Here is a 26,722-nt window from a genome sequence, read left to right as displayed (position 1 = left end):
TTAAACCTACCTATATCTACACAAGGTTAGCAAACCTGCTAGAAATCAACTGAAATTAAACATAAAATGTTACTTTTAAATCTAAAAAACACCATTGGAGATCTTTATCTGCTAGAAATAATTATACTCTCCCATCAGCTCATCAGTACGTAACTTCATGAGTGAGAAATGACAGAAATCAGTTTAAGACTCTTCCTACTAATTCTGGCACAATTAACACTTCAATCAGGACAATTTGGTCACTTCAAAGTGATGGGCAGCTGTCCCTTATCAACTAGCCCCCATCAAGAGGAACGGGGGCAAATTAGACACTGAGGAAAAGAAAATACATCCTTCCCTATCACTGTTATCATTAAAGACAAAAATTCTTTCAGGGTGAAACGCTGAACAGACATGCTCATGTCAGAAAAGTAAATTTTGAAAGGGAAGGGCTCAATTCTCAACATTTCAATATACAGCAATTAAAACAGAAGTAATTTTCACACAACAAATCTCAGTGTTGGAGACACTCAACTTCTTGCCACACAAACTTACAGAAACAAAGGGCTCTCAGCCAACACCAAAATGTAAAGAGAGTGAGCTGACAGTTTAACCACTGCAATCACCCATGTACTACAAGTCTTCTACCTACATACATAATTTTTTCCTGTTATATTAGTTTTAATAAGGGAAATCAATGTGAAAGATACTATGAAAAAATCTCCATTTACTGCCTTCATGTCTACCTTCTGCAAATCTCCTCTTACAGGCATTTTTCTCTGGGTTGGGAACACAGAAGTGCCTGCTGGATATGGCACTGCTCTTCATCTTTGAGGGGATATATTTCATAACAAACATGTTTCATAGAAACATGTTTCATGTTTCAAAGACATGTTTTGCATATCTCTGAGTTTTTAGCACGTGATGCAAGCTCTAGATGTCCTATGAGAACAACAGCCACAAAGAGCTGCACAACTGGGCAACTGTGGGGCTTCCTAAAGCCTGCCTGTAGAAGCACAGCTTGTTCATTCTTCACACTCTCCGAAACAGTGCAGACACCTTCAAGGGTTGTAGTGGACTTAAACCTCAGGTTTTGCTTCTTGCAACTTCCTTTGAGGATTCCCAGCTCAACCAAATGGGGGGGGAGAAAAGGAAAAAAAACTCCATATTTTGTCATAATGTAGTGCCCTCAAGGATTTTGTGTGCCTGTGTTCAGAGGTGATACCCAAGCCTCCACAAAAATCAGGTATAAAAATGGAGTACGCCTCACAGACAATTTCTGCCGTGAAATGTACATTTTTTCTAGATCATTGACCTGTAAACCTCTGATCTGATGTGACAGGGTTGCTTCTTCCTGCATCACCTACTCTGACATCTGACATTGTCAGGTTTGATCTGCAGCTGCTTCTCTTCAAGTCATTTGATGGAGCCACTTAGAAAGACTCAGTGCTGTAATGAATCTCATGAAGGCACTGTCTGGGATCCCTAAACAAGGTGGCAGTGTTCCACAGGCTCCAAGGCTATCAATGGAAACATCTTATCTGTTTCTACATATTACAGGGCAAAATATTATTTTAAAGGGACTCTCTGAGGTACACACTCTGTGCTGTACTGATCCTAAGGGCAATCACAAGTACAGTGCAAAACAACTCAATTTGCAAAAGGAGGAGAAAAGCCCTAATGGTGGTGTCAGTGCTTGTCCAGTTAAAGAAAGCACTGAACTAAAAAATTGCATCTGACAGACTTGAGAAATTGATATAAAGACAGAAATTAGTAGGCAAAAATGGATTATACATACCTGATTTCTAAAATGTAAAGATGATCTGTAGTCTGCTGTAACACTTCCTGGAATAATTTTATCCAGGGAACACACAGGAGCACTGGTTGTGGGTTATAACCCTCATTTAAGAGCAACTGAGTCACAGTTGAAGGCTGTGGTCTGGTCTTGATGCACAAATTAAACATACAAAAGCACAAATTAAATACACATGACTGTATATTACAATGCCTTATAAAAGTGGTCCATGAGCAGAGCTGCAGACTGATGTTCACATTTATTGTGTATTATTTCATGCTCTTAATATCACTCACAATTTAATACCTCTAATTGTAGATCCCGACTAGTGCAATGCTGTCCAACCCCTGCTGACTTCAAGGGAGCTACACAAACATCCAGCACATGCCTTGTTTTGTTCTTTGGGGTTTTTTCACCGTATTTTAGGAACCCTGTCATTTTTATTCCCACAGGAAACCTTGGAGGCAAAGCATAACCACTGATTTATCAGCATGCATAAATCCTTTTTGTGTTAAACCTGGGTGCCCCCTCAGACTGCTACATACAACCTCATGGCACTAGGCAGAACGAGATGGAGAAAAAAAAATCTATTCCTGATCTTATGATTTAGTACAAAGAAAACCAAGAAAATTGTTGAAACCTGGCTGGGAAAAAAAAAAGTGTGAATAAAATTCACAAATTTGAACCACAGCACTGCTGACCACATCAGCAGAGTTCTTCCTGTTTTCTGCACCAAGTTTCTGAATCTCAGGCATGATGATAAGTAGTGCCTGAAAAGGGAAGGGAGATGCAGATGGCACCTGGGAAAGCTGCTGGTCTGCAAGTGTTTCAGACAGACAAACAGAGCACTGGGGACATGTAACTGAGCAGTACTTTTAATAACAAAGGAGAAAAACAGCAGCACAGCATTGCAGGTAACTGCTTTAATTTGCCTGGAGATAATATCAATCACATCCAACTAGTGATTTTTAAACAATTCCGAATTTGAGCCTAAATGGATTGGTACTTGATGCATGACTCTTCATCCTTTCAGATACCACTGCTTTGGTAATGACTCACATTACTCACTGCCTTGATCCTTGGGGTTTTAGTGAATGAGCTACATATTAAGCAATTGCACTTTACAATGATTACACTTTGCCAAATCACTAGAGGAATGAAAACTGGCAAGCATCTGGGCTCCCTACTCACATGAAACACACAGACAAGACAGAGGTTAAATTCATAAGAAAAGGTGCTCTGTGCTGGGACTCTGTAGGAATTTTGATAAAGTCATTACAAAATCTAGGATTTCAAAAACTTATTGTCATTAGTTATTGCCAAGGAACAGAATATAGGTATTCTTGGGGAGCAACCAACCTCTCTTATCCTTACACTCCAGATTCTGCTTATTTTTTGGCATTTGTGGCACCAGTATCTGTTGTGGAATTCAAAGCTCACTGCAGGTTTCTGTCCCAGAATCAAACATGTTCAATGAGCTAATTTCCAACTCCTAGTTTGCAATAACCATCCAGAAATAAACCACAACATAAACAATGCAGTATTGCAAGTCTGAAAACTACTTGACAAAAAACCAGCTGTAAGAGACTTGTGACTTTTCCTGTCCAATTTGACAGCATGACCTTGACAGCCTGGCTTCTGGAGCAAAAATTAAAGTACTTCAGGTTTTCCACAGCTTTGTCTAAATGGGAGAAAAGAGACACCTGCAAAGCTCCACTTATATACACATTGTATATAAGTCAGATTAGTTCAAAACTATGCAAATTCTAATGTAGCAACCCTCTGGGCTCAAATGCATGAAGAAAGCACCATGTTTTAACTGAGCAATACTATACAGATGTGACAATATTAACTAAGAGAGGTCAGCTCCTCCTTGAGAAGACTAAATAATGCCCACTGGTACTAGTGCTGAGTGCTCTTTCAGCTACAGACAAGAAAGGGCACTCTCTGCTCCCTGGCAGAGCTAGATTATTGTAAGCAATGTTGTGTCAGTGATGCTGTCTGCTGGAAGTGTCAAAGAACTTCTTGTAACTTCACTGCAGTTCTACTCTGCAAAAACAAGAGCATCGTTTCCAGCACCCCAGGAAATTTTCTTCCACACAGCAGTGAAGTGCAGGAGGATGCAGCAGTAATGTCAATACATGGCTGTGCATTACAGATCTTCTAAACAGGAGATTCCCATGCCACCAACACCAAAGACAGAAATAATTGTCAGGATCAAAATCATCCATGGGAATGCTTGACTGGGAGTGTTCCATGCAAAATACAAAGCAACTTTCCTGAAACCCTTTTATCCAGGACTGCGTGGACACAAATCCAGCAATCAGTTCAGAAATTTGAGGATGCTCAGATCACCTGTACTGCACTGAACTTGAACTATTTCATATTTGGTGACTATGCTGAATTACTACTGACAGTGGCAAATCCACAACCCTTTCTCCTATTTCCTTAAGTCCTTAAAAGCTTTCCTTTTAGGAATAAGGAACTTATTTCCTTAAGTTCCTTAAAAGCTTTCTGCTTTTTCATCATCACATTATTTTTAAATTTTTTATTTAGTCAAGTTTCTTTCAGATCTGTGTTTTAGGACCAAAAGAGTGCTGTGCATTGCCAAATATAACACAGCATTAATTCTCCTTCAATATCAAAAAATTGCTCCTGAAACACAAACAACATGCAGCTACTGCTTTTAAATCATGCACAGCAATAAATCCTTCTAACAGCCTGGATCAGGAAACCAACTTCCAAGAAGACCCGGGACGAAAATATTTGAGAAGCCTTCTGGGGAACACTACAGAGCTCTTAAGAAGTATGTACATTTGAATATATCTGGAAATGCAAACTAATAATTTTCATCTTTCAACTCTTTAGTTCTCAATTCATTTCACCTGCTCTACATGTGGCAATAAAAGGATTTCTGGAAGTGAACTCAAAACCCACCATGTCAGGGATCCAAGGAGGTTTTGCATTTGTTTCAAAAGATTCTTCAGAGCATTTGTTCAAATGTGCCAATACTTTATTCCAGTTTGGATGCAACAGCCTAAACACAGACTTCCAGTTACGGAGTAAGAACTACTCAAAACTAAATATGAGTGGCCATTACAAAGGAAAAAAATATTTGATGTATAAAAGGTACCAAGAAAAAGTAACACAAAATCAAGACAGAACATTCCATCTCCACAAACGATGAAGTGCAAAGAAATGTGTATTTCCCTAACATTAATGTAACTTCCTAATCTATCAGTCTTCAGTGGGATTCATGGGACTGCAGCTCCACTCCAGAAAAGTCTCTTAAAAAGGCAGTGCAACTCCATGGGGTTGTTGCTTCTCAAGTTTCTTACTCTGTGTGAGTAAACTCAGCCTAGGACTTGTACAGCAGAGCTAGAACACCTTGCCAAGTGCATCCCAAACTGCACTAAAGAAACTGTAGGATGAATTCTTCCAAAGCATTCATGTGGCTCCATGGTTTTCAGCAGAACTCACGTAGGTGCAGCCAGGGGCAACATGCAGAGCAATGTTTGGATCTGACCTGCCAATCCTATGCCTCAGGCTGAGCCATGAACAGGTCTACTGGTGACAGCAGAATACATCCCCATCCTGTCTGCTCCATTTCTAAATAAAATCTAACAGGAAGAAAAAAAACAAAAAAAACATACCCTCTGCAAAAGGGAACTTGAGTTTGATTTCCACATTTAAGCGATTCAAAGCTGCTGCTGGTCTCTAGACACATCTAAACAGTCCTGGAGAAACTCCACAGCCATGGTGAACTGATTTTGGGAGTCTCACTGATGAAAGATGTTCCTCACCCATGCAAACCAGCACTGCAAGTGGTGAAGAACTGCAAAGAGGGGCTGTCATGGACTCTGCTTGAGTGGGACAAGGGGGAAATCCCTAAGATTTCATCTCTCTTTACAGACCACTGTCACAAGTGGTCCTGGAGACCTGATTGGTGCCCTCTGCCTTCTGACAATAAGATGTCATCCTTTTTATTCTTAATCAATTTCCAGGTTTCTGTCCATATTCAGAACACACCAAACTGGTGCTATTTAAAAAAAAAATCCATTTATTTCTTTGCATCTGCAAATGGCCCACAACATGTCCCCACCTCAAAGGCACAGATGTTCTTCATCCTGCCACTTCAAAGCTCTTGGCCAAAATAGGGAATTTTCAAGGACTGGCACCTGCTTACAAGGAACTGCTAGTTAAGGCACACAACAGAAAATGCACATTTCTTCCTTGAGCTGAAAACTATGGAGAAGTGAGGAATGTAGTGAGGGCAAAAGTTAAAAAAGTGAGTTCAGCTGCCTACTGTCACCCACATCACACAACTGGTGACTTCCCTTGGGCTTGAATATACACCCAGCTTCCTTATGTAATCCACCAAGCATGTTTTCAAGCCATGAATTAACAACAGCAGCGTGAGCTGTTGTGGTTCTTGGGGAGTTATGATTGCTGTACACAGCCTCTTTCTAAGACAGGTTCTCTGCTGTTCATGGTGCAGTTTAGAGGCACTGGCTGGGCAGGAGCATGCACTTTTGGGTGATCACTCTGTTATTTACCTGTGTCCATAAATGTCACCATACTGGGGTAGCCAGCACCACAGCAGCCTCCTGGGGCAGGGTGACACACACAGACCTTGGCTGACACTGACTGCTGCTCCCCAACCTCTGAAAGGAGCCTGATCCAAACGCTGCAAGTACAACACATTGCAAAGAGTCACTAAGGTTCCACTTCTTGCTCCAGAGTGGCCATTTTTAACATTTCCAGCCCAGCACCTATGCAGTTTGCTCCTCCTAAAAGCAAGGTTTTCTCCCCTGAGAAAAAAAGTCCACAGCCACTGGTGTGAAATGACCACATTTCACATCCTGGTGGAGAATATTTTATAGTACTGAAGCACACCCCACCTTCCACACTGAGTGTATGAAAAATAACTGTAACATTTCACTTAGCTCCAAAAATTTTGGAGCTAAGAAGCAGGTTGGGGGTCAACATTCTGGCCATGAAAAGGAAACCAAGCACGCTAAATTATGTAGTTTTCATCTTGCCAAGTTCTTTTATGTGCCAAACTAAACAGAGACTAAACACAAATGTCAAGGAAAATTGTGAAGAAAGGGAAGAGCCCGAGGATTCCATGAACCAGATGGTTTAGTCATGGAAATGGATGCAACAGTTGGTAGCAGCTTTCTGTGCCTGTACCAACTTTTCATCTGATTGATGTTTACAGACCAGGAGATTCATTAACAGATACTTAAATATAGGATACTTTAAGTTTGTTTGGTTTCACCCTCCTGCCTTTTAATAGGGCAATAAAAAAAAAACCTGGTGAAAGAAGTCAAGCACACAGGGATGCAGAAACTTACAGATTTTCTCCCCCCAGAATTTCCAAGTGGAAACACATTCTGGCACATGCATTCCTCAGAATCCTTTTGTAGCACATGAAAAAAACAGCTTTTCCTGTAGCTGCAAAAAAAGTGGCTCTTCCTTGTTAAGGCTGTTCTTGGAACTGGTGGCTGGTAACTGATGTTACTTTTCTTCCTATATGAAGATACAGACTAGGCCATACCAATTTTTTGGACACTGGATCAGGTCTCCAGCCAACCTGAGAACACAACTTCCAAACACAGCTTTCTTATATTTTACTATCCTGTTGAAAGTTTTAAAGAGAGTTTTCTTCATCAGAAAGCCTCTTTTATTTACAAATACATATTTATCCTGTGTTCTTCATAAGATTAGGGACTGAAAAGAGAAATGATATACATTCAAATATAAGAAGATGGAATTTTACAGTAGCATCATCACCATCACTAGCAAAAAAAAAAAAAAAAGAATGAGAAGTGGCTTCAGTACCTCTAAATTTCAAAGCTCTCATTTCACAGAGAACATATTGTTCTTAAATAGCTGGAACCAGACAAAATTAATTTACCTCCTAGAAGACCACATTTTCTTGAAATAAAGTCACAGTAAAATGCTAATATTTTTATAAGCATCAGTCTCTGAGCTCACTACAGAATTAAACTGGAGAAGGACGTGGGGTCTGAAAGAGATGGTTTTAATGGGAACACTTAGCAACAGTCAGTCTTCGGTGCTGTCAAAACGACCAAATGAACACTGCCTGATACACTCTTCATTCTGCAAAACCTGGCATTTTGCAGAAGTATTGGCAACATTCATGTTTACAAAGTTGGCAGAAAACAAATGTTTATTTTTATCCTAGAGTTATCACACAAAAAACTTAAAAAACTCAAATCATAGTGACCTGTTGGTACTGCTGTTACAACCGTGCTGGTGTCCTGATTCCTTTCAAACCTCAACCGGTGCTCATGAGGGCTTCACATATAGGCCAGGGAACTGGAAATTAATTTCAGTATTATAATAACTGCTTCATTACTCTAAGTCCCTCAAAACAGTTTCATACAGCATTTTGATGATCATAGGTAAACAGAAAAATATCAGAGCTTCCTAGAAAAGAGGGAGACATACCATCTTTTTTCCCACACCGGCGAGCAACGGAGGTTTTGGTTTCGGCCGCGAGTATGATGGACACACTTCAGGAAAAAGGTATGGAGGACATGAATAAGGTATGGACTTCTTCCACCACATCCTCCCAGCTGTTTTCATTTCAGTCTTAGTCCTGCTGTCCTTAGCGAACCGTGCACTGGCGCCAGGAGCAGATGTGGCAGCCAAGGACCACCACACCACACCACACTGGTGTTATGGTACCTGTATTTCACCACTGCCATTTCTACCCCAGTACGTGAGGCAAATGCAGCCCCTGCCTGGCTGCTCAGTGCTCTCTCTGGCAGATCTCTGCTCCTCAGACCCCCGAGCACTGCCATCTGCTCGTGTTTGAAACACTGCAGCACCTAATTCTCCTGCTGTCCATTGCCCTAGGGTGGGGCTCCCAAGCCCCCTCACCAACACTGAGCCTGCCCTCCATCCCTGTGCCAGTTTAGTAGCTTTAGTCCACTCTGACCTGAAAATGAAAACACTTCAACCAATCGTGACTTAAGCAAAATGTCCGTGTGTATTATGTCAGGTACAGTTATGCAATGGCCAATATTAGTAAATTCATAGCTAATTTTAAATAAAAACTCTGAAAAAAACAGCGACAAAACAGTTCCATGGCACGTACCATTCTTACCATGGGCATAATGCTTACCCTTTGTCCAAAGGGACAGTGGAAACAAGTATAAATATAGAAACTGTCTCAAAACTGCAAATCTAAGCCTATGTTAATGCTCTAAACTGTCACTGACTTCCACTAAAATTATTCAGATCCAAACATAAGCAATGATTTAGGACATCAATTTATAACATAATGCTGGTGACCCTGTACCAGTCAGGCTGGATTGGTTTCTGTCCACAAAGCAAACTACAGAGTGGCAATAGTTTATCGCTGGTCTTGCAAGAGCATTTAGTATGCAAATATGGTGTTTTAAAGATATACACACACATTTCCCCAAATTCAACTGTGGCTGAATATTCCCCTTCCAGTTTTCAGTAATTTTTAAACAAATTAGATACCAAGCCCTTTCTGTTTGGATGCTTTGCTTTCTTTTTCCAGCCTGAATGAGTCTACAAGTATTTTCTTAATTATACAAGGCCAATGTTTCACTTTGCAAACATTGAAGATGAAGGAACACTTGAAGCTTCAGCACCAGAAGGAAAACAAGGAAGAGTGCAGAGGGTAGCTCCATTCGGAACCACAGAGCTGTAACAATTATTGTTCCAGTTTAATACAAGTAACTCATAAAGACTTTTTTTCTAAGCAGTCCCATTGTTCCTGACAACCAAAGTGATTCCTATGTGAGACTGGACCTTCAAGACCCTTAAGTTGATACAGTTTGCAATCCTGCAGAACAGCAACACAAACTAGTTCCCCATAAGCACTGGAGAGATAAGAATACTTGTAATCTCTTGCAAAATGTCATCTCAGTTCATTAAAAACATCACCTACTTCCTTAGAAAAAGGAGTCCATCATTCTTGGAGATAGTTCCTGTAATTATTTTTGTTGTTGTTGCTGGAGTACTGAGTCCTTGACCTATGGTTTTATTTATGTGTTAGTCTGAATGAGAGTAAGGAGAGAAGAGGAGCACCGTAATATTAGCAGATTAATTAATGTTACTTGTGATGACACTGATGATTTACCCTGTTTGTCCCCCATCTCTCCTTACAATTCTCATTTTGTTGCCTTTTTTGATTTTTCCAGAGTGCTGTCAACAGAGCTGTGGAAGTTCCTTCCTTTGTGAGAACAACATTGCTGATTTCTTCTGAGTCTTTGCTTCCATAGGAAGCAGATACCTGGCAGATTTGCAAGGGAATGCTAAATCAACTATGGAAGTTCTGCACTGTTGTCTGTTTCTGAGAAAGCCGCAGAAGTTCTTCTCTAATTGCTTTGATAAGAGAGGCTGACGAGTGACCTGGCTGGAGGTCCTCAGTGGAACTGGTGGTGTAGCAAAGGCCCTGGCCCTGAAGGCTGTTGTGTGGAAGCTGAGCAGGAGGTGCTGAGGGCTGCCTGGCTGAAGTCCTCTGCATCTGGAATACTGGTGAGGAGGAATATTCTTGGTGTCCATGCATATGCGTCTGGAAAAAGGGAGAAACCATTATTGTATTTCCTGAATAAACGTGATTATCCCAGAAAAGACAAGAAAGCAAAAAGGCAAAGAACAGGGGGCAAAACAACATGGAGATGCTTATATCTGCTGCAACGGTTCTTCTGTTACATGAATGAGTGATGTCTCTTATGGAGCACAAAACAACAAGTTTACACAAAACTGTTGGACTGCCTCAAGTTCAGAGACCCCCCATTTCCAATCTACAGTATGTTTAGAAACTGAAATGGAAGGAGATGGGGAGAAACCCCACAGGACTGGAAATCAACAGAATTGGCTTCTCTTACCATCCACTTCCATCAACTTCCTAAAAGACAGCAGGCAAATAATTTTTTTCCCTGGCTGTCATTTCTTCATATTATTTATAAGAAGAGATACAACTATTTCCACCTTCCCTTTTCCTGCCTGCTTTGCCTGTTCAGACTGTACACGTTTGAGGACTCTGTGACTGACCAGTGCCCAGGAAAACACTGTCAACAGAAGAAGCAGCAGAAGAAAACTACTAGGATTTGAAAGATTAGGTTTTTCCATAATCAATATCTGAGAAATGCTATCCCAGCTTAGGGACAATCATTGTTTCAGGGCAGGGAGGGGTTAATTCTGCCTTTGTTCAGTAATGTACATTTTCTAACAAAACAAGAGAGACAGAGAACAGAAGCCTGAGTTTATGGCTTGTCCTTCTGCAAGACAATCTGCTTACACTAAAACAAAGCATGGATTTACAGTACACAGGGAGACTGCAGCAACTCCCAGTACAGACACAAACAAGGCACATTTTGAAAATCCAGATTCCAGCTGACAACCCTGAAGCAAGTGTTTCCTCTTGCTTCAAATTGCTGAAGGCTGGGAGACAGCCTGAAGAAAATGGTACACAGAGGACTGGAAGGCACAGGTGGGAGCAAAGCAAGGTGATCCCCTTGCAGGGGGAGCAGCAGGCTCAGAGCACAGCCACCACAAGTCCGTGAGCACTACCTTGGTCTGGGAACAAGCCTTAAGGAGTAGCAGAGAGAGCAGCCTGATGGGGGAAGAAAGGACAGCAAGGTCAGCTAAAAGAGGATTTGGGAGCAAGGGGGAGGGGAAGGAAGACATTACAAAAGCAGAGCCTGGGAAGGATACGGGAGACCTGCAGCGACAGTGGCAGCATGTGCAGGGAACACTCAAAAATGCATGGGAGCAAGTTCCTTAACACCTCTCATAATACAAAGGAAGAAATTTTAAGCCGTTTTGTATAAAGTAGAATTAATTATAGATTCTGAATCTCTTGTGCAGCTCACATACAGCACTCCTCCTTTATACTGTTAATTCTGGGAGACAGATTAAGGGGAAAAGAGGTTTTAATAGAAGAATGATAGGTAAAGGTTTTCCAAGTAACATCCTGTCTTATTTCTTATAAAAGAGAGGTGATTTCAGTATCAGAAAGGAATGAATGGGTCTCCTGATTGTTCAGAATTATTCATTTGGCAGTGAAACCTGAAGCTAATTCATACATGCAGTCTAGAGTTGGCAAACCTGACAAGTACTCTGTGGGTTTATGGGGAAGAGATGACATTAAAAAAATATTAAAAGGAAACACTCCTTGATACATGAGTCTTAACAGCAACCTAAATTATGTTCAGGTTACTTTCACATTAAAATGCACTATGTGATTCAGCTCCTATCTCACACTGCACTAAATCACCACCATAAGAATGGTTTCTTAAGGGAAGTTAGGGAGTCTGATGACCACAGTGGCTGTTTTTTACACTAAGTTTTTCAAGGTTTTCTTAAATATCTCAGAAAAAGAAAAGGGTGTGTTTCACATATAGCAACAGGATTAAACAGGCCTGTAAAATTTCAGTACTACATTGGTTTAGAAACCTAACCTCTACTAACCTACAACAGCAAAATAACAGGAGCAAAAATCTGAAATAATTTTTGCCATTTAAAAAAAATTTCTTTACTAACAGAAACACACAAAGATATGTTATATAACATTATATATAGTTCTATATAATAGCTATACATTTTTATCTAAAAACTTCTAGATAATTTACAGCAGTATGAAAAAATTGACAAAAATATTTTTATTGAATCTTCCTTCTTAAGGAATGAAGATTTATGAGATGAAAGTGTAAATTTGTTAATCTCCATTTAATACCCATTGAACTCTGGCCAAATTCAACTGAACTGAATGTATAAATATATACCCAGACATACCTGTTTATGAACAGACAGATAAAATTCACAAAACCAGGTAGCTAATTAGACATCTTCTGATTTGTTATCAGCTTATTTGTTATCATTGAATCTGCATCTGAGTGGCAGAAAAGTCAAGTGAGGCTGTGCCCTGCTGGATCTGTTAGCCAGCATGGATCTCACAGGGCTGATCTTGGGGACTTGAGAGACAACTAAGTTTGGTGAGATTTTTTAGAGACACTAGAGTGGGCAGCTGAGTAGAAAAATAGAGTGAAAGGGTAGGAGTGTCTTGGGGGAAACACTGGAAACCTGCAGGAAGGCTTGGGAGAACACTGGAAAGCTCTAGGGGACTGTGGATGGGTAGGAGGTGATGCCAGTGGTGGAGGGAGGTGCAGATATGCAAGACACAGCCCATCTGTAAGAAGCCAGGCTTCATTTGTTCTGCTGCTCAGATGAGCACTTGCTCAGGATTGTATTTTGTGTCAGCTAAGGAAATGCTGTCCTTCTCCTGGTTGCCCTGGGCCTTCTGGATGGAGAATGAAGGTGAATTGATGGTATCCTGCACACTGGCTTTGGGCTGGGAGGTACAAGTGAGAGGTCATGTTCCAGCAGAAAATCAGGTATTGACTTCAGGAGTAAAGGGGTGAGGATGCTGTGAGGAAAAGCACTATTGCAGGAAGACAAATGCAGATCCCTCTCCAGTTTGTGTGCAGGAAGAATGCTCTAGATTTCAATCTTCCTAAATGCAGAGTTTAATTTTAGAAACTTGCTCAGAATGAGGGAACAGTAAGACAAGGTTTGCATAGGATCAGCTGAATAATGCACCATAAAGAACATGACCATCATTAAGTAAAGCCTCATTGCCAAAATGAGGAAAGACAAATTTAGAGCTCTGTCCTAGTGAAAAATCCAAACTGTGAAGGTAATTATTTAACTACAGAAAGCTACAAGTCCATGACTTTTTGTTTGTTTTGGTGGTTTTTTTTTTCCTTTTTGTTTTTTAATGGGAAGAATCCTTCTAAAAAATTTGCTTACAGGAAAAAGAAAGTTCAGGCAATACATGAGCTCTCCTACAACTGCATGACACCAAATTCAAATAAGTTTTAGTTCATTATCTCCTCCTTTTGCCTGTTTTTTAATAGCAAACTGAAAAAAATCACATTTCAGTAACATATGAACTGCAGCAACCAGTGAGCAAAAAATGCTGTCAAAGCTGAGGAAATCTTTAAACTGAGATGAACCAAAAGAAAAACAGCTTGGATTTAAATGACCTGAACAGGAACACGCCCACAGATGTAGAAAAGCCATTTTCAGAAAAGAGAGACAAATATAAAGAAAGGTCAATAAATGGTAACCCAGAGATGTCTCTGAAAATGGAACTTGAGACACTGAGATCTCTCATGCAAGTGCTCTTTTAGATATAAACTGAAATTATGATCTTGCATTCAAATGCCACACTTTCAAGCACAGAATGCACATTAAATTAGGGAAACAGATCTTTCAGCTTTGACAGTTGAAGTTTTTGAATAGTATTAAACAGCATACCCAGTTCTCAAAAACTTATGCTGCTCCTCTTGAGTTAATCTGGAGTGGAGGCAGCTCAATTTCACCGAAATCTAGAGATAAGCCCATCCTGTTGCACTTCCTTTCTGCAAAGCTATGTCATGATCATGCAATACTGCAAAGCAACATCAAGTAGTGTTGGGGCACTACGACATCAATACTGCCCTAAATATGCAAAAGGAGGGGATCCCACTTTCTTTCCTCAAGGAAGAAAGCAGAAAAAGATAGTTTAAACTAAGAAGAAAAAGAAGAAGCATGAAGTTGTCACTCTCAAGAGTACTGCAATTAACCTGTCGCAGGTCAGTCTGCTCCAGGATGCAAATGCACCAAAGAGGGACTGTTAGCAGCCAAGTGTCTCTCTCCTGGCAAGGCCATATATTATCTTCAACCTCACACATATGGTTGAATCAGAAATGTCAACCTCTGGAAGCACAGCTGCCAAGAACATGAAATCACCATGGCTGCCTGGGCAACACAGGTAAATGAGCATGTGTTCATTTATCACCTCCTGCTGACTTAGGCTAGGAAAGAAACTTGTTTAGAAACACCTCCAATGTTATGGCAAGTATGTACCTTTTTCTGCTGCCCTGACTCCTGCTGTTAGCACTGATACAGGAGATAAAAGAACTTTATGCACACAAAATAGGATGGTAGCTGGGGACAATTTAATTCAATGTGTTCTAATGACAGTGATCTCAAAATACAGATGCATATTTTAAAGAAGGAATGGAAAGCAGTATCCACCTCTGCTGGAGCTCAGAAGCAGAACTGGATTAATGCAATTAATGGGTGAAGGCCTCGAGTGAGGAAAAAAAAAAGGTTAGGGTAAAATGAGAGAAAGCATTTGGAGAAGCAAAGGCGAAAGAACAGCAAGCAGAAGTCAGAAGAGCTAACAAGGGTTTGAAGAGCAAAGCAAAGGATGTCAGAGAAGCAACTAAAAGTATTCCGGGAGGGGGAAAAAAGTTCCAAACAGTAATGCAAGAAAAAAAATACCCAAACAAATCACTACTTTGGAAACTATGCAAATGTGTAAGAGTACTCACTGCATCTCGCCTAGCACATTCATCCTCTCCACGATACTGGGGCCACCCTGGCCCCCCCGGCTGGCCATGCCCTGCTCTGCCTGAGGGGAGCTCCACTGGTTGACCTCCGATCCTGCTAGCAATTCCCACCTGAGTGAGGTGCTGTATCTGAGAACCTTAAAAGCAAATATTGGTTTTTTTTTCATCTTCATACACAGTCAAGTTTGCAGGGCAGACATATGATAACATAAAACTTTGTTGGAAGCAGGAGACGAGAAGAAAATGGAGCTCTGTTTCTGTGCAGTTAATAAAAATCAGCAGAAAGAAGGCTGTCAGTGTGGAATGAAGACAGAAAGGTTATGTGCATTTTGTGCAGTTCATGTGAGAGTGATGCATTTCATGGCACTGCACTGAAAGAAGAGGTTGAGATACAGACATCTCTGACATGGGTTACTACTCATTCCAAAAACATGCCAGCCCTTTCTAAACAGTGCTTACTAAAAGCTCTGGCAATGCTTTCATGCCAATTACTCAGCAGCAAAGAGAGGACATTTGCTCCTGTGGCACACCTTATTTGCATCACACTGGCAAGACCCTAACTCTGCAGACTGCCTCCTGTTGCGTGGCTCTGAAGAATAAAACACACGACTACGTAAGAGTGTGCTTCTCTCAGCTTTGCTTTGTGGTTAAATATTAAACCATGCTGTCCTTAACTAAGAGAAGGTCAGAACACCCTGCATCTCCTTCCAGCCTGAAAGCCAACCTCCTCCTTTCTCCTCTTCCTTCCCTTCCCTCCTTCCCACTGCTTTCAAACATATGCAAGGATAGCTGCCACCATTAATTGCAAGAGATACGTAACAACATGCCAGCTTTCCTTCTTCATTAATTGTCTCCCACAGGGAAATGTCATTTACATTTTTATTCTTAAAATTACTGTTAATACTTCATTATTCATTAGAAATGAAACACATTTAAGCCAGAGATACATAAAAGTGCGTGTATGTACGAAAGGGGACGAAAAGACAAAAACAACAGTGTAATTTACGGGATGGACAGTTTGATCACTTCCCTATTTTCTCTCAAAACCCGCCAATATTTGAGAAGTTTGGTATTTACACATAATTATGCTGAGGGACAGAAACTAAATATATTAAGTACCTCCAAACTTTAAAGCAGAATACATATGAACATTTAGACAATAGTGTGAATTAGAGAATAAAATAGCCATTGTTAAGCTGTAATAGTTACAACATTCCTACTATTCTTATTCATTTAACATTTAGAGGGAGATGAGAGCAACTATCAAAACTGGGCTTCTGATATAAGTATATGATCATACTTCCAGTCTTTTTCAAGGAAGAAAATATTTATCTGGGAGAAAATTAACTGTAACATAGCAATACAACATTTTATTCTTAGAATTGTTTGCTGCTTAGCTGCCATGTGATGTTACCATCATGACAGCATTGGTGACTGCTATCAAAATTACCTCAACCAGATCAGAGAAGGTGACTTCATGGGGGACAGCAGAAATAGATAATTCAATCTAAAACTAAGAGATACTGCTTTAATGCACACAATTCTACAAAGAAAAAGAAGAAACACAGATGTAGAGAAGTATTAAAAAAATTTGCTATTTAGCATGCTGATTTGGGATGCAAAAATTAGTTCAAAATGGAAAGTTAGCATACATTGTAATCTCTAAAACAAGTAATTTTCCATTCTTATCAAATGGGGTTTTGTGAAAATACACTTTGTGATAACCAGTGCTTGTAAGATACTAAAAGAGAGGCAATGCAGGGTCCTACAAAAAGTAAAGTTAACCTCACTTTGTGATCATCCTTTTTTGGGCATTGAGGACAAAGACCATATCACATGTAGCAGCTGAAGGAGAATGACATCTTAGTGGTGACCTTGGCATAAGAACAGATAGAGGAAAGGCTCAGTTATTTTCCTGCATATTTAACTTCAGTGAAGTGTACCTGCAGTGCTTCCAACGGGCCGTGGCCGTGCCACTGATGGCATTTCCTCTGAATACATCCCCCTGGAGGAGTACTGAACCTCAGGGGGTGGCTGCTCTCCGTGCATCAACTCTGCAGGCTGAAGGAAACCTGGCCCAAAGTTCTGCCTGTGGAAAAGGAGGCAAGGTTAAAAGAAATGAAATCCCTAATTAGAAACAATAATGTAGTGGTTCTTTAGGCCTTTTAATGTAATTGTAACCTTCAATGTTGAGGAAAATATTTACATCTGAAGAACGTGTTTTAACAAAATTTTACACAAGTATTTTTCACATGTTGCAGTCTCAACCTTCAATGTTGAGGAAAATATTTACACCTGAAGAACGTGTCTTAACAAAATTTTACACAAGTAAAATTTTTCACATGTTGCAGTCTCCTCAATGCAGAGAAAAAAGTTCACAGATCTTGAGATCTTGTTTTCCCCTTGGGGGAAAAAAGTATCTTCAATGAAAAAAACCAGAAAAGTAAGACTTCAGCAGTGATGTAGCTGCTTACCTCAGCAACAAAGCTGACTGTACTCAAAGAGTTTCTAGGCACACACTTTTGGTCTAAACCAAAGCATAAGCTGCATTACATGTGTATTTTGTGAACAACTATTCCTTCATGAAGTATCCTGATAATTTTTCAGGAAGTTTTCAAAACTGTGCTCTTTAAGATTTGTGAAACAAATCAAAGCATTAGCACATATGAAGAAATGCAATGTGTACTGAAATTAATGTTTCCTATCAATCAGGCTGGTGCTGGTAGTCACTGTTATGTATTTGCTAAAAAGAGTTGACAATAGAAACTGTAATCCATCCAACTTCACTATTTCTTTGAATGTAAATGAAGCAAAGTGAGACAAGCAGCCAGGCTCAGGCACATGGAACTACACCAAAGTGAGGGCTAGAGATGAGTTTTCCATGCCTTTTACCCCAGTGGCATCTTAGCCCTCCTAGGCTACAGTCTGCAGTGTATACTGTTTCTCAAGATCTCAATTTTACACCCCTTTGTTTTACTGCAAAATCCTGTGACTGCATCTAGCTTAGACTATTCTTGGTTTGTGCTTTACTTGGAAAACTACCCACCTTCATATGACAGCCAGATAGCAAAGAAAGTTGACATAATAAATTGCCTAATAAAGCACAAACAAGTAATGGTAAATAAAAGTACCAGCTATTTGGCATGCAGCGTTACAAGATGGAGGAGGTTAAAGGGCTTCAAGCTGTAACAATCCCATTGTGGAAGTCCTAGAATTTCCCCAGTTCCCTCATGTCCAACCCCCCCTGTCCACTCAGCAGATCCAGAGGAAACCATTTCCAACCACACAAGCTAGTTAAAATAAATGCTTCAATGGGTAGGTAATGTTTAACAACATCACTTCTGTTATGTTAATCACTGTAATCAGTAAAGGATGTGATCATCTGGCCCTTTATGCCTGCAGTGTTGAGCTGGAATTTTGAAGCTGATAAATGACTACAATTTTTGATGTTGTCTAAAGAAAATATTTTCTCAACATTACTGCAAATGTATTCTTTTTGTGCCAATTTTTCAGAGGACGGGAAGTAAATTCTTTATTGCTGATGTGTTTGCACCTGAAAGGTTCACATTTAAAAAGGCTTCACCTTCTCAATCTTCTTTATAATAGATACTTATAGCTCCTCTATAAAGTCAAAGCTCAACATAAGAGCTTAAAACCAGAATACAGCTCTGCATCTGTATCATATAGGCCTTCTAGTGCTCCTTCCTATTTCCAGACTGAAACTCAGCTTTCAATTTTTGCACATCCAAAAAAACCTCCAAAATTATCTCCAGTCATTTAAGTCAGGAGATACTGCTCCAAGAATCAATTTTACACCACTAATCCACTCTAGCTCAGTATATCTATCCCTGTTGCATGATTTGATACCCATTTCCTGGCAAAAGCTGTTCATTGTGCCCTTATGACTGCCTAGCTGTTATGTGACCTAGGTCTTTTACATTTAATTTTTTTCCCCAGGTTGGTTCCACCCCATTAAAGATGCTGATGGTGTTATTACAGGGAAGAGAACAGTATGCTCACCCAACTGGTATTCCATGCATTGGATATTTAACCCAATGGACTATGACATTGATACATGCCACCTAATCAGGTTATTTTTCCTTCCTCTAGCTGGTGCACTGCTTCTATCAAATAGTTTATCATTATCTTCAGATGTTGAGAATAACTCCCACTGCACAACCATGACAACTTGTTTTCTAGTGACCAAGCTTTAGGAAGCTTTCTATTTTAATGAAAACTTAGAGGAATTCTTTCTGTCCAGATCAATGACTTTGGAGATTGTTAACTTACTCTGTTGACACTAGCAAAGCCAGCATTTGGCCTTTTTCAATTTACATAAATTCAGGCTGCCCATGCCAAAGAATGATAAACTTTTGAACAAAAAATACATTGTGAAGACACTATCTTGCTCAGGTGTATTAACATGGACTACAGCACTTTCATGATTAATTTGTCACATTTTCCCTGAATATGTACATACTGTGTGCCATTTCATGTCTGCTCCACTCACACTGAAACTGTCACCTCCAGCCAAGAACTATGCAAGATGCTTAGAAAGTCCTCCTTTTCTACTTGGTCTTCTCAAAATCAGGCTGCAGAACAATAAATAAAGGAAAGTTCTTCACAGCTATTTTACCATCAAGTTTCCAAGGCAGTGAAGACTTCAGGGGAAGTCTGATGAATGACATGAATAGCTGTGGGATTTCATCTCACATGGTGAACTCTAAGAAGGCAATGAGAGATCGGCACAAGGCCACCATTTGACCAGCCTGGCTGCAGCAGCTTGGAGAAACTGAGACAAGTTTCACTCCAGTGAGTACCACGACTCAAGAGTCCAACTTCACATGTGGTTAAAACACACAAACCAAATGTGAAATTAACAATCACCTGGACAAACGTTTTCTCTCCTTTACACAATTCTCTCATGGCAAGGGCAGGAGAAGATGGAAAATTTGTTCTTCCCCTGATTTTATAATAATAGGGCTGCAAGGCAGACTTTCTCTGTGAGGGTCACTGTGCTCTGTCATTTATTCTCAACTTGGTTAAAAATAGAATGAATCTGTTAGTCATATGAAAGCTGTTGTGAGTGAGTGTTGCCCTGAGGATACAGAAACAAGATGAAAGCAAGAGTATTGGGAGAATTACATGCATCTGAGTAACTGTTTCAGGCTCTCCAAAAGCTCCTACTCAGTGGTTTACTGAATATTGGAAGGATTTTGCTATAGCTAAGGGGCTAGAAACACATTTCTTTTAAACAGAGGCTTGGATTCCATACAGCATGCATATGTCATTTATGCTTCATAAATAAATAACAAAGACTGGATCTGGACTCCTGTTACTTCTCATTTACGCAGTACTTTGCATAATAATATACCAGTGTCAGTAAGAAATCTGAAGTAATTGCAAGGAAAATAATAAATGATAATTTGATCAGTAAAAAGCTACCTCGGTAGGAGACCTGGTGCTGCTGGCGGAGTCATTCCAAATTCCATGTATCTCTGTCAGGAGAATGAAAAAAACCACCAAATTAAAATCAAAATTCATACCTTGGGAACTCCACAGTCAGCCTTTTAAATGATGAATGGCAGAGATCACTAAGCCTGTATGTAGGACTTGATGGAAGCCCTAAGAATTTAAGTTTTACAAACAAAAGAGCACAAGAAGATCTGGGAATCACTGCTACAGCAGCTACAGTGTCTTCTGTGTGAGCAGAGTCTTAATTTAAAAACCTTTCAGAAATACTTTTTCTCACTTGCAGAAGGATCAAGAGCTGCTCCAATATCTACTTAGCAAAAAACCAACCTTGGCATTTGGAAATCTCTTTTGACCTCAAAAAGCATCAGACTGCAGCAAAGAGATCACAGGGCTCAGATTCATCAGAACTTATGATGACCTACAGGATTATCCATGTGTTTCAGTGCTCCATCAAAACAAAAAAAAATCATACACAGAAACACTGCTTCCCTATCCCTCACTTCCTGAAAGCTTTTGGATATCCTACTGAAAAATATGACCTATGCCAAATACATTATTTTTTTCATTGTCAAAATAGGATCTACTACACATACTAAAAAAAAGTTTGACTCTTCGACACAGCAAGACTGACTTGTGAAAGATCATAACTGAGAAGAACTGAAATTATCTTGAAGGAAATGAGATGGGAAAAGGGAAAAAGAAACCAAACAGCTCAGAAAGCAAGTTCACCATCTTCTGACAGTCATTTCTGAATTCTCCTTGTTCCAGGAACGTTCTAGTTTGTGCTAAGCCCTGCTAAGCAAGGGCACAACTTCAGCGGCCGTGGCTCAAGCAGCGCTAACTCCCTGCCCAGAGATGCCTTTAGAACTGCATCCCAAATAAACATTTGGGATGTTACCTGCCCAGTGTTGCGGTGTGATGTCATGGTTTGCCTCAGATACCTTGGGCTTCTCCCTGCAGATTTCTTCCCCAGGTGTGTCAGCCACCTCTCCCTCCCCCTCCCTTGCCCCCTGCTGAGCACTGTTGGTCAATCCTGGCATTCCAGAAGGGCGTCAGAGTGATGGGCAGAATTCAAAAGATGCCTTTCACCCCTGGAGGACATTGGGCCATCCAGGTGTCCCCCTGTACCTGGTTGGTAGCCCCCCGTGCCCCTTCCTTCCCCCTCTCCCTGGGGTTAAAAGGAACAGCAACCACGCTGTTTGGTGAGTTCTGTTGGAGCTGTTGCTGCATTCAGAGGCCTGTGGGCCAGGAATAAAGGTCTGGGTCGAAACCCTCCATCAGAACCGACTCCTTTCCTTCACCATTGCCTTAAAGCTTCTCCACCAGAGGTAAACCTGAGCTCCTGCATGTCTGGACTTGCCTCCATGTGCCCAGCTGCCACATCCAGATAGCCAAAAGGAGTCTCTGAGGTGAAACCACCACAGCTGCCACCTTTGGTCAAGCAGCAAGGGCCAGATTGGTATTACTGGTATTATAATCCCAATAATACTGGTTTTATTCCAATAGGCCAGCCAGCCCCGAGGCGGTCCCTCCCTGCTCCCTGGCAGCTGCTCACCGGCTGTGCTGCGGAGCCCCCGGGCGGAGGCACGGCCACAGAGCTGGCCTGGCTGCTGGGAGCCACCAGGGCGAAGGCGTCGTCCAGCAGGGAGTGCATGGTCTGCCGCGCCTCCTCGATGGACGGCTGCGGGGGCACGTACTGCGGCACCGCGTGCGCCGGCAGCCCCGCAAACTTCCCCACCTCCGCCGAGGACAAGGTCTGCGGCTCCGCAGGCAGGTCTGGGTCCGACTGGAGAGACAGATGGAAGGTGAACGGCAGCCACAGAGAAGATCTAACTGGCTTCCAAGCCCCTGTGGGCCTTCAGGCTGAGCAACACAGTCTTGGCCAGAACTACAGCACCTGCCCTTACCCTCCCTGCTGCTGCATGCACATATGTAACACCAAACACTTCATTCAACACTCAAACACTTCATTCAGTGTGATCTGAAGGACTCTGAACTCAGGTAAGGCAGCAGAGTTTGGGCAGGAGTTACTCAGCTAGAACAGAAATCTTGTGGTTTGCAAGCACGTAAGGAAGCCATGCAGTGAGCATTTCTTCACCCAGAAAAAAACCAATCAGCTCTGTCTACATCTATGACGTCTTTGCAGCTTTTGCAATTCTAAGAAATTAATTCAGTCTTTAGCTTATAACTGACCACATCAGCAGTAACATTAAACAATTATCACCTCCTAGAAAAACGCAGAAAGGAAGCTGTTAAGGAACTAAGTGGTAACCTGCATGGAGCTTGAACTTGGGTGCATCACCTGAATGGGATTCATGTAAGTGCTTCATTGCAGCAATACCTTAGGCATGCATCATAATTACTACCTGGGATCTTACCACATGGGCTTATTGTTCATCAGTGAGAGGAAATTAAACGAGCTTTTACAGCAGCAGACTTATTATCAGAGCTCATTCTTACCACTGCATGCAGACTGCAAAATCAGTTGTCAAGAGGCACAAGCCTCTACTTTATTAGGAACTTAGCATTCCAAGCAGTCTCACTGCAGATGCCAAAGGGGCTGAGCCTGCTGTGTGCCATGTCTTAATTAAACAGCTTCAGATGATAATTCATTCTACTGCAGCATGACATTAAAATCATCACACTCATGTCTGAACGCAAAGGGAAACTGCAGAAATTGACATCAGAATCACCTGACCACATATGCAACGAACAGTGAAATTCTTAAAATTATTAAACCATCTTTAAAGATAAGAACTGTCCAGGGGCTTCCAATATTAGCATTTGGCTTCATGGAATCTGCTTAGAAGTGGTTAAAGATGCCTAAGTACTGTTTGTGACATGGATATGATTGAACAGAAGTATTCTCCAGCGTATTTCTTTCTTTAGATGTGAGACAAAATTAATTTTCAAGACATTGCACTAGAATAGTTTCAAGTTACTGTAGTACAAAGACGTGTTTCTCTATCATTAATAATTAATTGCCACATTTGAAAGATGAGAAAATGTCTCACAAAAAGACCTGAGTCTTCCACTCCGTAAGAGCAAAGGATGAAATTTGCTGTAATATATGAATATATAACATCCAGCAAATTGGACTAGAGCGAAACTATGTTCAAGATATTGTGGAACATGTCAAGCACACTTTCATGTGCATAACACAGTGGCATTAATCAAAACAAGGCTTTGGTTCTTGGCCTCTGTAATACCAAGGAATATTCAGCAGAATTTTACAGCTTAAAAATGACAGTCTGTCAATGAAATCCTTATTTCACTTTGATTTACATGCTAACTGCATGACTGAAACTAACCACATCATATGGACCACAAACAGAAGGCCAAAAACCTGCCAGTGTCACAGCTGTCATTACCAGAACATTCCTCCCATTCAAGAGACATACATACAATATATGCAGAATTATTGACTCCTGGAGGCCTTTTGTACGTCCCATCACTGTCAGTTGTGATTAACCTGTCCTTTTCAGCATCAATTGGGCTCCCATTTATCTGATGGCGACGGCGCTGCTTGGGAGAACGTTTTGCACGAGAACTTAACAGGAAAAAAACCCAAAAAACAGAGAGAGAAAGAGAAAGACAAAGGTAATCACAATTATTTTTGAAATTTTTCTTCTCAAGGTTGAACTCCTCTGCCCATTTCCTCCAAGTCATCCTTGCCTCAGCCCCATTTCTCTTCCCTTTCCCAGTATTCCATGCCAGTCCCATTAGGCAGCTAAAATCTCTTTCCTCAAGCTCCTCTTAATAACATTCTCATTGGCAACTCTCTGAAACATCCCATTCCTCCCTTAAATTCTCACCTTCCTCCTACATTCACCTGTCCAGGTTGCCTGTGTTCCAGCTCCCCAGCCCAATGTGTGACACATCTGCAGCTACAGAACAGGTTTAACCCCACCAGGCAAATGAGTTGAGGAGCCCACACCCCTGGAGAAAAGCTACTTTCTATCAGTGCAGAAGCACCCACTGGGCACCAGTGCTCCAGGAACGAAGTGCCTGTATTTGTAAGCCCAAAACAGAACAGAAGGAAAACTTTCTCTGCAAATACAAGGCCAGGAAGGCATATCTGTGAAGCTGACAGATGTGCCTCATAACCTTTTATGTATTCCCTCTGGGTAGTCTCACTGATTTGTGAATTTGCCTTTAACATTCAGAATCTTCATGCTTTTTAGGTTGTTCAGGGTTTTCCTTATTTTACATATTCCTCTCCCCGCCCCCCCTTTATAAAAATATTATGACTTGCTGGTTATATTACTTGCATATATATTACTTGCAGGTTTCTTTTTTAGTGCTGATATTGCAATTCTGATCCCTCTACACCACACAGGAATTATTCAAACAAATGGCAGAGCAAATACTAAATTGTTTTAAGACTGTTTTTATACATTTGGGCTTATTTATCAAGAATTCACTGCTGAGAACTTGTAAAAACATAATTTGAAATCAAAACATAGTGGCATATACAGAAATAAATAAAAGTGTCTAGAACACCCCAATCCTTTTCACCTAGATAACTCAAATTCAACTAGTGATCAAAATGATTTCCAGCTCTGATAGTTAAGAAGTACAGTTTTGATGCAGTTTGGGCATTGATTTTAGAAGAAAATTGTTCATTCCATCTTTGAAATCCCTACCTCTTCCTGGGCTCTATGAAGACAGTAGGCACACTGCCTCCAGGGTCCAAGATCTTGTCAATCTGCATCTGTGCCTTGCGATATATCCTGTGCTGCTCCTTGGAGTCAACCACCACCACGTCATCCACCACTGGGAACTCATAGTGCCCCTTGCGCTTGGCGCGGAGGCGGATCTTATTGCGGTGGTGCTCGATCTCGGATTTGTGCCTCAGGGCTGTTTGTATCTTCAGGAAGGAGAAGGAAAGAAAAAAAAAAAAAGGAGGAATATTTTTGCAGTTGTATACTTTGCAAACTGGATTTTGCTGCTCTTCTGTAAACCTCTCCTCCCCACTTCTCTGCCTGCCCCTGCCTCCCTCCCCCAAATCTCTGAAGGACTAAAATAAGTCACATAATTTATGAGCACACTTTCCTTCCTGGATATTTTGCAGTCTCCCCATTGTCTCCCCAGGTAGATGTACTATTATACACAGCATGATTGCCAGCACAGCAGGTGCAATTAGAGGGAAGTGGCAGTTTGTTAATAAAAGGCAGGAAGAACACAAAAAACTCCTCCTGTCTGCCAGATGTAACACTGCTCTGAAAAGACTAACCAGTCTGTAGTTAGCTATGCTAGGCAAACAGATATTTGATCAACAGTGTTAAAATCTGCCACTCTTTCCCTTTAATGACCTTCATCACATAAGAAGCAAGAACTTCAAGAGCCAACTGAGCTCATAACTCGGTGCCTCTGCTCTGTCATATGCTATGCAGGAACACAGCAGAAACACAAGGGCCCAGATACCCAGCTGAACATGGCACTATCAGATCTGCATCATCCTGGAGGCTGAGGTTTCATGCCTCTCTCCCACCTTTTTTCAAATTACATGGAGTACATCTAATTATCTGGGTAAAGCTGATGTAACACCACACTTGTAAGTCCTGGCCCAAAACCCCCTGAAATGATTCTTATCACTGGTAAACACTTGAGCGCCAGATTAGGTAGCAACAAGTGCCCTGCCTGTCCTGGACTAGTTCTGGAACGCATCAGCAAATTAAGAACCAAATAAAAATTGATTTTTGTCTATTCTCTCATGAAAATCCTAAAAAATAAAAGCATACAGAGGACAGAAGTCAGACTTGTTCTTTATGCTTATAGTTAGAATCATATGTCTTCTGTCCAAACAGACAGATTTCTGTTTTGTGGCTCCTCTTGCCTCTGTATCCTAGATATCGATATTTGCCTCTCTTCAGCAAGGTACCTGAGAAACAGATTCTTGACAAAGTTACACTTTTGAGTAATCAAAATTCAGTTACATGTTTGAGTAATCTTCTACTCTGAATTATGAAAAAATGTCATCTTACACCAAAAACCTTGATGCAGGTAGGTGCTACTGTCAGGCAGTGTATGACGTGGTTTTATGGTGCATCACCTCTCCTCA

General features: G+C 40.9%; 1 protein-coding gene across 3 annotated transcripts in view; it reads right to left on the bottom strand.

Moving 5' to 3' along the window:
* Positions 1 to 7,799: 7,799 nt before the first annotated feature.
* The window catches only part of KIAA1549 (KIAA1549 ortholog), a 141,987-nt gene continuing 123,064 nt past the window's right edge, over positions 7,800 to 26,722 (bottom strand). The window contains exons 14-21 of one of the 3 annotated variants that reach the window (XM_066549632.1): positions 25,305 to 25,528; positions 24,064 to 24,208; positions 22,214 to 22,444; positions 20,629 to 20,681; positions 17,127 to 17,272; positions 15,166 to 15,320; positions 11,357 to 11,399; positions 10,249 to 10,355 (exon numbers count right to left, since the gene is read on the bottom strand). In XM_066549632.1, coding sequence (XP_066405729.1) covers positions 11,376 to 11,399; positions 15,166 to 15,320; positions 17,127 to 17,272; positions 20,629 to 20,681; positions 22,214 to 22,444; positions 24,064 to 24,208; positions 25,305 to 25,528 — 978 coding nt within the window. In that variant the 3' untranslated portion in view covers positions 10,249 to 10,355; positions 11,357 to 11,375. Of the gene's footprint in view, positions 10,356 to 11,356; positions 11,400 to 15,165; positions 15,321 to 17,126; positions 17,273 to 20,628; positions 20,682 to 22,213; positions 22,445 to 24,063; positions 24,209 to 25,304; positions 25,529 to 26,722 lie in introns of all 3 variants that reach the window. The other 2 variants (XM_066549631.1, XM_066549633.1) reach the window with 2 other exon arrangements.

The sequence above is a fragment of the Molothrus aeneus genome, chromosome 5, assembly GCF_037042795.1.
Source record: "Molothrus aeneus isolate 106 chromosome 5, BPBGC_Maene_1.0, whole genome shotgun sequence".
In the NCBI taxonomy this organism is placed as follows: domain Eukaryota; kingdom Metazoa; phylum Chordata; class Aves; order Passeriformes; family Icteridae; genus Molothrus; species Molothrus aeneus.
Note: the sequence above shows the minus strand (reverse complement) of the source record. Positions and strands in the feature narration are given on the sequence as shown.